At 45.9% G+C, this 11306-nt stretch overlaps 1 protein-coding gene across 2 annotated transcripts in view; it reads left to right on the forward strand.

Moving 5' to 3' along the window:
• Positions 1 to 11306, forward strand: part of GPD2 (glycerol-3-phosphate dehydrogenase 2) — a 130876-nt gene that overhangs the window by 20888 nt on the left and 98682 nt on the right. For both annotated transcript variants that reach the window (XM_019554171.1, XM_019554172.1), the window contains exon 2: positions 217 to 327. In XM_019554171.1, the coding sequence (XP_019409716.1) occupies positions 226 to 327 (102 nt within the window). In that variant the 5' untranslated portion in view covers positions 217 to 225. The remainder of the gene's footprint in view (positions 1 to 216; positions 328 to 11306) is intronic.

Raw genomic sequence — 11306 nt, forward strand, 5'->3', positions numbered from 1 at the left:
CATACACTCTTCCAAGGGATTTTTGCTTTAATCTCTCTGTATGTTATTTTTGTACTTATTTGGGAATTGGTATGGTTGTAACATTAATATATTGTTATCCTAATGCTGTCTGCCACAACATCACCTCCAGTTTAAATGAGTGTTCTGTTCTAGGCGGTCTGGATTTAAGCATGTTAGAACTGTGTATTAATCTCTCTCTCCCTCTCTCATTTGTAGAACTAAAAAATGGCATTTCGAAAGGCAGTAAAAGGAACTGTTCTCATTGGAGGAGGTGCCATAGCAACAATTTTTGGCCTCTCTCAATTTTCTCAGTATAGAAACAAACACGTAAGTATTAATTATGATTTCTGATAAAACATGAAACTTAAAATCTGCTAAAGCATCTGTTAGGTTTATGCTTTGTTTGGAAATGAATGCCAAAGACTTCTTAGCTTGATTGGCTGGTACTAATTTAGAGAACTGCATTCATGATGTTTCAGTGGTCTAAGTCTCTGAACAGTGAGAAAATACTGAGAATTCTTGCAAATTATTTTTAATACTATTTTTTTTAAAAGCGCTATATACAATTGTTTTTGAAAATTTCCTGGGCTCATAATAAGTTGCGGTAGAAAGTGGCTTTGATCCTCACATGCAAATAATAAAATAGGCTAGTACTTTCAAACTTGAAACCCTAAAGTTAAGAAAGCAAGAGCTGAGGGACTCTGAATTTTCAGAGGTGCTTAATACTGTATATAAGGTATAGCTGTTACAGCCTTTGAAAATCAGGCCTTTTTAGCAAGAATGAAAAAAAATCCTATTAACTTTGGGTCTTAGATCACACTTAGAGTTGTGTGCTTAAGTGTGGACACCCACATTCAAAAACTTTTTTCACTGAACTGGTAGGTATTTGGTCAATTGCTTTTAAGCCAAGTAGGATACTTTGACAAAATAAAATCCTACAGTAGCAAAGGATGACAATTAGTTTTAATGCTGGATAAAATAGTGACAGGAGTGGAAAAAAAAAATCCAGTGGCTGTTGGATACCTTTTGTGTTTTAATTTAGTATGATATGAAATGGATGCACTTTCTCTGTCCTACAAGGAGAAGCAGAGCTTGAGGTTGAAGGGAGGAACCCATATGGGAGTAAGTGTGTGAGAACAGAGAGCATGTAGCATTGAGATCATGGACAGAACTGATGGTAACGTGCACATTTCACTTATGCTTTTTATATGTGTATGGTATGAACTATCTGGTACATTTATAAAGATTCCTGTCAAGGCAAAGCAGTTCCATATGCCTTTTAGCCCTATTTGATGTTGCAAGGCTGGCAGTTCCACTTTGCAAATAATCATAGAAAGTTAGGGCTGGAAGGTACCTCAGGAGTCCATCTAGTCCAACCCCCTGCTCAGAGCAGGACCATCCTCAACTAGCTCATCCCAGCCAAGGCTTTGTCTAGTCAGATTTTGAAAACCTCCAAAGATGGAGCTTCCACTACCTCTCTGGTAGCCTGTTCCACTGTTTTACTACCCTCCTAATGAGAAAATTCTTCCTAATATCTAACCTAAACTTCCCTTGTTGCACCTTGGAGACCATTGTTCCTTATTCTGTCATCTACCACCAACTGAGAACAGTCCAGCTCCATTCTCTTTCGAACCCCCCTTCAGATAGTTGAAGGCTGCTATTAAGTCCTCTCTGAGTCTTCTCTTCTCTAGACTAAATAAGCCCAATTGCCTCAACCTTTCCTCAAGTCATGTCCTCCAGTCCTCTCATCATTTTTGTTGCCCTCCACTGGACTCTCTGCAATTTGTCCACATCCTTTCTGTAGTGGGAGGCCCAAAACTGAACACAGTACTTCAGATGTGGCCTCACCAGTGCTGAATAGAGGGGAATAATCACTTCCCTTGAATTACTGGCAACACACCTACCAATGCAGCCCTGTATGCTGTCAGCCTGCTTGGCAACAAGGGCACACTGCTAGCTCATATTCAGCTTATTGTCCACTGTAACCCCCAGGTCCTTTCCTGCAGAGCTGTTACCCAGCTAGTCAGTCCCCAGGCTGCACTGCATGGGGTGGTTCTGTGTTAAGTGCAGGACTTTGCATTAGCCCATGAACCTCATGGGATTCCTTTTGGCCCAGTCCTTCAACTTGCCTAGGTCACTCTGAATACTAGCACTACCCTCCAACCTATCTATTACTCCCCCCAGCTTGGTGTCATCTGCAAACTTGCTGAGGGTGCACTCTGTACCATCTTCCAGTTTGTTGATGAAAACAGTGAATAAAACCGGTCCCAGGACTGACCCATGGGGCAGTCCACTTGACACAGGCTGCCAACCTAGACATCAAGCCATTGATTACTATTCTCTGAGCCTGCTGCTTCAGCCAGTTTTCTGTCCACCTTATGGTCCATTCATCCACCCCGTACTTCTTTAGCTTGCCTATCAGAATGCTGTGGGAGACGGTATCAAAAACTTAGTTAAATCAAAGTACACCACATCCACTGGTCTCTCTGCATCCACAGAGCCCGTCACCTTGTCATAGAAGGCAACCAGGTTGGTCAGGCATGATTTGCCCCGGTGAATCCTTGCTGACTGTTTCTAACCACCTTTTTGTCCTCCAAGTGCTTAGAAATGGGTTCCTTGGGGATCTTGTCCATGATTTTCCCAGGGATTGAGGTAAGGCTGACTGGTTTGGAGACCCTTTGAGTTAGAATCAGAGGGGATACAATGTAGTGAAGGGGATACAATGGTAGGAGTCTACTACAGACCTCCAAACCAGGAACAAGTGCTTGACCAAGAATTTGCCAGGGAACTGGCTGAGGCTGCATGCTCTCGGTGCATGGTTGTCATGGGAGACTTCAACTACCCAGACACCTCGTGGGGAGAGGACTCGGTCAAATCCAATCTGTCACAAGGCTTCCTTACATGCATGGAGAGCTCTGCCTGTCCCAAGAAGTTTATGGGCTGACGAGAGGCAAGGCGCTGCTGGACCTAGTACTGGCCAAAGGGGATGATCTAATCAGTGACCTAAGAATTAAAGGGAAGCTGGGTGACAGTGACCATGAGTTGTTCACTTTCACTATCCATTGCACAGCTGGCAAGTCAGCCAGCAATGCAGTAGTCCTTGACTTTAGGAAAGCTGACTTTTAAAAGCTCAGGAGGCTTGTTCTTGAGGCCCTAAGAGGCCATTATTTCACAGGGAGGGGAGTTCATGATGGAAGTGATCCTAGAAGCCCAGGGGGAGTCCATCCACACCCATAGGAAAGGTGATAAAAGGGCTCAACAACTCCCTTGGCTGGACAGGCAACTCCTGGACCTCCAATGTTTAAAAAGAGAGGAGTGTAATGGGTGGAAGACAGGAAACACCGCTAAGGAGGAATATACTACGCTGTTCCGCAGCAGCAGGGAGCGAACTAGAAAAGCCGAGGCTGCAACTGAACTCCATCTGGCTACACGAATCAAGGACAATAAAAAGTCCTTCTTCAGGTATTTGGGGAATCGAAAGAAAAACAAGGGCAACATTGGACCCCTGCTAAACCAGCTGGGGCAGCTGACTATTAGCACCCAGAGAAAAGCCAGTTTTCTTAATGATTACCTTGGGTTGGTTTTTTACCAGCCCAAAGGGATCACCCTGCCAAACGTGATATGGGATGACCAGGGTGAAGATTAATATATGCCCACTGTTGGTGTGGATCTTGTGAGGGAGCATGCTGAGAGGCTGGTCCCTCATAAATCAGCTGGCCCAGATAGGTTACACCCAAGAGTGGTAAAAGACATCATAGCACAGCCACTGGTGAGGGTATTTGAGATATTTCAGGCGAAGTACCTGGAGATTGGAAAAGGGCCAATGTGGTGCCCATCTTTAAGAAAGGGAGAAAATAAAGAAGACCCAGGAAACTACAGGCCAATCAGTTTGACCTCAATCCCTAGGAAGATTTTAGAAAAAAATGATCAAAGAAACCATTCTTGACAGGCTAACAGAAGGCAACATTGTGAGGGGTAGGCAGCATGGGTTTGTTGAGGGTAGGTCTTGCTTGACCAATCTTGTTTCCTTCTATGACCAGGTGATATATCACCTGGACAAAAGGAAAGAGGTTGATGTCATATATTTGGATTTTAAAAAATCCTTTGACCTGGTGTCCCATGATGTCCTCATTGAAAAGTAGGGCAACTGTGGGCCTTGACTACTCCACAGTCCAATGACTGGGGAAGTAGCTCCAAGGTCAGACCCAGAGAGTGGTAGTTGTGCCATGCTGATTGAGTTCCATCTTGGCAACTAGTGGTGTCCCAAGGCTCCGTTCTCGGACCTGTATTCTTAAATGTCATCTTAAACAATTTGGACAGTGTTGTCAAAAGTGGATTGGCCAAGTTTGCTGATGACACCAAACTTTGGGGAAGAGTGTTCACACTTGAGGACAGGCTGGTGATCCAGGCCAACCTCAATAGGTTTGCAAGGTGGGTGGATGAAAACCTGATGGCATTCAGTACGGAGAAATGTAAGGTGTTCCACCTCAGGAATAAAAACCCGCTTTACACTTATAGGTTCAGCAATGCTACACTTGCTAGCACTTTGACCGAAAGAGACTTGGGGGTCATGATTGACCTAAAAATGAATATGAGTCACCAATGTGATACTGCAGCTGCCAAAGTGAACAAAACTCTGGCTTGCATCTACTATGCATCTCAAGCAAGACCCAGGATGTCATCCTGCCAGTGTACTGGGCTTTGATGAGGCGGCAGCTGGAGTACTGCATCCAGTTTTGGGCTCCACAATTTAGGAAGGATGTAGAACAGCTTGAAAGAGTCTGGAGGAGAGCCACGTGCATGATCAGAGGGCAAGAGAACAGGCCTTATGAAGAGAGGCTGCGAGCTATCTTCAGCCTGGAGAAGCACAGTCTCAGGGGTGACTTGGTGGTAGTCTATAAGTACATAAAGGGTGTGCATTAGCATCTGGGGGAACACCTGTTCAACAGAGCACCCAGGGGATGACAAGGTCCAGTGGTCACAAACTCTTGCAAAACCATTTTAGGTTGGACATAAGGAAAAACTTGCTTACTGTCTGAGTCCCCAATGTCTGGAATAGACTCCCCCCAGAGATGGTGCAAGCACCTACTCTAGACACATTCAAGAAACATTTGGACATTTATCTTGCTTGGATCCTTTGACCCTAGCTGACTTCCTGCCCCTTGGGCAGGGGGCTGGACCTGATGATTTCATGAGGTTCCTTCCAGTCCTAGCATCTATGAAATATGTGAGCCTATGGTCTGTAGTTCCCTGGATCCGCCTTCATCCATTTCTGAAATAAGTGTACTATGTTTGCCCTTTTCCAATCATCCAGGAACTCTCCTGATTGTCATGAGTTGTCAAGGATATTGACCAATGGCTCTGTGATCACATCAGCCAACTCCCTCAGCAGCCTTGGGTGCATCCCATCTGGCTCTGTGGACTTGTACACATCCAGCTTGTCTAAGTAGTACCTAACCTGTTCTTTGACCATTGAGGGCTGCTGACCTCCTCCCCAAACAGTGCTGCCCGATGCAGTACTCTGGGAGCTGATCTTGCCTGTGAAGATGGAGGCAAAAAGCTAATTGAACACTTCAGACTTTTCTGCATCCTCTGTCACAAGCTTGCCTCCCCCATTCAATAAGGGACCCACACTTTCCCTGATGCTCCTCTTGCTACCAATATATTTGTAAAAACCCGTCTTCTTACCTTTCACATCCCTTGTTAGCTTCAACTCCAATTGCACTTCGACTTTCTTTACTTCATCCCTGCATTTTAAGTGAAATTAAGTGAAATTTCGGTTGACCTTTTATTTCAGCTTGTGACGAGGGAGCTTACTTATGGCTGGTCACTGTACCGGCCAGCCCTCCATCTAAGGCAGTCGGCCCCATCTCACCTGCCGTGACTTGCTGGGAACCACCTGTTGTTATAAGCGGGAAGCTGCCAGTTTTAAGATCCTGATGCCAAGTGGTTTATACATGACTCCAGCCTTCCCTTATGTGACCCATGCCTTGCAGATGGCATCCTGGAGTTGCTCTTTACTCTGGCTCATGGCTGGGTCAAACTCAGCTGCATGCATTCATCCTTTCACACCATCCCACTGGACCTCATTCATACTGCGCCCCTCTCACTGGGGCCTCTTGCACTCGGCCCTCTCTCACTGGGCCTCTTATGTGCTGCCCCTCTCTGGGCCTCACCCAACCTGCCCTGCTCCCTTGAGCGACTGTGCAGGCCATCAGGCTTGCCTACTCGCAGCCCTTGACTGGCCCTGGCACAGCCTTTGGGGTGTCTCCCATGACCCTCATCTGCATGGTGACCAGGCAATTCACTAGGCCCTGGACGGATCTCTGACCCCAGTCCCTCTCCCTGTAACTCATTACTCTCATCCTTCACATTAGGGCCTCGGGGTTTTATACCTCACTAGGCTCAAGTGCCTCTCTCTGGTCATGCCTGGCCCCACTACATACTATTCCCTCTACGCTAGGGCTCAGGGTCTTATATCCCCTGGGCTCAGGTGCCCCCCAGTAGGTGTGCCTGGCCCCACCATTTGCTTTTGGCCCACTAGGTAGTGGGAGCTGCAGGTTTAAGGCATCCCTACCTGCTTTTCACTGGGGAAGTAACTGGCTTGGCATTTCTGGGTAACTGTCCTACCACAGACAGTCCCACCAGACCACCTTTCTCTGGCAGAGTGCAGTTTCAAGTCACACCCAGGACCAAGAGCCTCCTACCACCCCCATAGCCCCTCCCCTTACTTCCAAGGTGTTCTGAGCAGCAGCTTAGCCAGTTGTTGTTGCACCCGGGATGCCATCAGCAGACTTCTGGCTCTGCCCTGAGGGTCTGTGCCAAAAAGGGAGGCTATTTCGCCCCCTCCTCCAGTCCCGGGGCCCTCCTGCGGTCATGTGACTGGCTCATTATTCTAGCTCACACCTGGCAGCTGCCCTAATGGCTGTTCTAGCTCTTAACATGACAAGCACCCAAAGGTGCTGTGTCATACTGTCTCATTTTTTTAGTTGGCATTACTGTTTCTTCCTTTTACTTATAAACAGTCAGATGAATACAAGTCACATTATTGTCAGGTGGTAATAGCTATTCAAGATGTAATAGATTAATTATGCATAGGCAAAAATAACGTGATTTCCAAGATTCGGAGAATTTTGCTCTTTTTCCATCAGTACTGGAAAATAGCACAAAACATACTTTCTGTGTTGAATTAAAAACTTCCTTTAGAGGGGGTGACCCTCAAGCATGTCAGAATACCTTAAATAACCAACTTAGAGCACACCAGGTGGGATATAACTGAAGGGATGAGCTTGCAGAAAGACACCCCATTTACAATGATGTCTACACTGTAGGAATGTCCTCCAGCAAACATGTCCTCTGTTTTACTAAAACCTGCCAATCAGATATCTGTTACGGCAGGATCTTGCAGTGTCCAAGTGCCAGGAAATGTGGCTGCCCCATGACACACAGCAATTGGCTGCAAGATGTAGGAAGTCTGTTGCTTATTCAAAACTTTATCACACAGTAAATATTAGTAAACTATGATGTGTGCAGAGACATTTCACGTATCTATAATCATCATCTCATTTACTCTGTGGCAAGCTTCTCTTCAGAGCTTCATAATAATCGTATTGCAGCCAACTGAAATTTCTGCTGCAGCCAAAATCAACTTTAACATTAATAGTTTGAGATAAATAATAATGCAATTGGTACAACAGTTCTAGTAATTTTGGTATTAAATTTGTTTACTTTTTCTATTTAGAGTTTTTTTGTTTTGATGTTTGTATTGGCAGCACATGACTGCACCATATAAATTATCAGGGGAAAGCTGGAGGTTTTGGATTTCTTGGCACTTGGAGATGTGAGAAGCAATTTGAAATTGTTGCGTAAGCACTTTATCTCCATGTTTCTACTAAAATGTTTAGTAGTGAACAATATTGTCAAGTTAATTGCCATTGTTAGGTTTCAGAGTCCACATGTCAATGAAATGAATGGGGCTGTTGGCATAATTCAACTATTTTTACAGACTCTGTAGCTTACAAAAAGAAGTACTGCTTTGGTTCATACGCTGTTCATGTTTTCATGTTTTTTCACATGCAGATAAACAGCTGAGATTCTAGAACACAATTCTGCAGTAAGAATGTAGAAGGGATAATTTTAGGAAATGCTATAGCTATAAAATCAGGGAATGTTTAAGAGGAGTGATTGATTTTTAAATTATACCACAAATTGCCTTTCTTAAATAGTGGCTGTTTATTTGGCCATGCTGATTTCTGTGGCCAAAAGATGAAATTGTCTTAACTCTTAAACTGTTTTGGTGAGCCTGGAGTTGCTCTGTAGTAATGTATGAATCTTTGGAATATTTACTCTATGCCTGTATTGGTTTAGTTTAATTGCACGCTGGTAAGGAAACAAGCAGGAAGCGCATGGTAACTCAAGATAAATGCATACACATACTGGACAATGGGGGAACTACTGACTCTGAGGATGTGGCTTTGTCTTTTGTGGAGTGTAACTTATTTGCCTTGGGAGAAGTAGTTCTCCAAGGGTCCACACCCTTCCTGATTTTTATATTAGCTGATTTTTTCTCAGCCGTCCTTCAGATTGAACAGTCCTAGCCTTTTTGGTCACTCCTGGTCCTTTATCATCTTGGTTACCCTTCTCAGCCTAAAGTGTGTTGGAATAGCAGAACCCAGTGCCCTAGACTGAGAAGGACAAAGGAACTTGGGCTGAATAAAAAGAGTCTCTAGAGCTGGAAAAGGTGTAGTGAGCTCTTTAGACAGGTGAATTGAAGAAGCTAAACCTGCTTGAGCTACCATTGGGATTTTTTAACCATATAGGTAGGGAAGAAACATGTGGAGACTTTAAAAATTTCTCTCTTAGGTTATTTCCTTAACATTAAACAGCATTTTGATTTAAGAAAGCTGTTGTGTCACTGCCATGACTGGGGGCCACGATTTTCAAGGGGATAAACCACGTATGCTGAGCCCAGTTGTACCAGCTGGATATGCACAGCCTATGAACAGGGTACTGCATGCAGGAGTCTGGTCTAAGAGCAGTAGAATCATGTGACTATCCTGGGAGGAGTAAAGGTATGAGCCCTGACAGTGGAAGGACCAAAATGAGAGTTCAGAGAGATGATGGGATTGCAGATAGTTGTGTAACCTTGGTACCAATAGCCAGAAATAGAAACACAGGTAGTTTTATGGTATTTCTTTAAAGTTGCTGACAGGATTTCTCTTCCTTTCTTACCCTGTAAGATGTTGCCTGCTCACACATTTTATTTATTTTATTAATACTTTTTAACCTAATCACACAATACCTTCCTTGTGATATCTGCCATCTTGCTCAACATAAAATTCTTGATCTGGGAACCTGGCCTAAAGTACAGCCTAGCCTAGACCGACGAGTGAAACATATACACAGGTAAGTGACAGGGGCCAGGGTAATGCTGTGATTAGGGGGCCAGTACACACATCCACAGGAGGCCTCAAATGCCTCTACACAAACGCCTATAGTAGGGGAAACAAGCAGGAGGAACTCACCCTCACTCACCCTCCCGCTAGCTGACACCAACCCGGACATAGTGGGGATCACTAAAACATGGTGGGACTCAACACATGACTGGGTGGTGAATATCAAGGGCTATAGGCTGTACAGGAGGGTCAGGATAAAAAGGAAAGGTGGGGACGTGGCACTCTACATTAAGGAGGAATACCCACCCTCATCAATTAACAAAGAATCGGAGAAAGGGCACTCTGAAGTGCTTTGGGTTAGAATACAAGGCAGTCGAGGGGAAAGAGACGTAACAGTGGGGGTCTAGTACAGACCTCCTAACCAAGGGGAAGAGCTCAACCAGGAATTCTTAGGTCAGCTCACGGAGGTAGTGAAGTCTAAGGATGTGGTAGTCATGTGGGACCTGAACTTCCTGGACATCTGCTGGGAAGAGCAGTCAGCAAGAACTGACTGCTTGCATAGATTCTTAGCCAGAATGCAGGACCTCCATCTAACCCAGGAGGTGTACAGCCCCACCGGGGAGACGCCTTGTTGGATCTGCTGCTGGCCATGGGAGATGACCTGTTGAGGGGGCTGCGGGTGCTCGACCACCTGGACAACAGTGATCATCACCTGCTAGAATTCACCATTTAGCGCAAGGTGGCAAAGGCCTGCAGCAAGGCAGCAGCCCTAGATTTCAGGAGGGCAAACTTCAATGAACTAAGGAGAATAGTCAGGGAAGCACTGAGGTCCCAGAGGGGAGGGGAGCCAGGTGTCCAAGGACAGTGGTCGCTCCTTAAGGAGACGATCCTCCAAGCCCAAAGGGAGGTAATCCCAATGAGGATCAAAGGGAGCAGGAGGGCACACAAGCCCCCATGGCTCACCAAAGCATCTGGGAATGTCTGCTAGCTAAAAGGGAGGTGTACGCCCAATGGAAAGGAGGGGACATCACCAGGGATGACTATACTGCAGTTGCTCAGGGATGTAGGGGGGCAGTCAGGAAGGCCATGGCAGAGATGGAACTGGGACTAGCTGCCCTGATTAAGGACAATAAGAAATCCTTCTTTAAATACATGGGGGGTAAAAAGAAGGTTCCGGGTAATGTGGGGCCCCTGCAGGATACGTTAGGAAATTTGGTCGTCACACCAGACAACAAAGCCAACATGTTTAACGATTTCTTTGCCTCCATCTTCCTAAGCAGGGACTGGAACAGTCACCCCCGCCCCCCACCCCCGCTGGGCCCCCTTCAGGCCCCAGGGGAGGTGCACCTAAGCCAAGGGTTAGTGAGGAACTAGTTAGGGAGCTTCTGGAGGGACAGGACGTATTCAAGTCAGCTGGTCCAGATGATCTCCACCCTAGGGTACTAAAGGAATTGGCTGAGGTCATTGCAGGACCCCTGGCATGGCTTTACAAGCACTTGTGGTGCTCTGGTATGGAGCCAGAGGACTGGAAGAGGGCCAACATGGTTCCCATCTTCAAAAAAGGGTAAGAAGGAAGGACCTGGGAAACTATAGGCCAGTTAGTCTTACCTTGATCCTAGGCAAGCTGTTCGAGAAAATTATTCTGGCACACATCCACGAGAGGCCAGCAGGGATTTCATGCTTAGGGGCAACCAACACGGGTTCATCAGTGGCAGGTCCTGTCAGACCAGCCTGGTGGCCTTCTATGATCAGATTACCAAATCATTAGTTGCAGGGGCAGCAGTGGACATGGTCTTCCTGGACTTCCGGAAGGCCTTCGAAACTGTCTCTCATTAAGAAACTGGGGGGCTGTGGTGTCGACACCCACACAGTCAAATGGGTCGCCAACTGGCTGGAGGGCTGCACCCAGAG

Source organism: Crocodylus porosus, unplaced genomic scaffold (genome assembly GCF_001723895.1).
Source record: "Crocodylus porosus isolate Cpor-Errol unplaced genomic scaffold, CroPor_comp1, whole genome shotgun sequence".
NCBI classification, from domain to species: Eukaryota; Metazoa; Chordata; order Crocodylia; family Crocodylidae; genus Crocodylus; species Crocodylus porosus.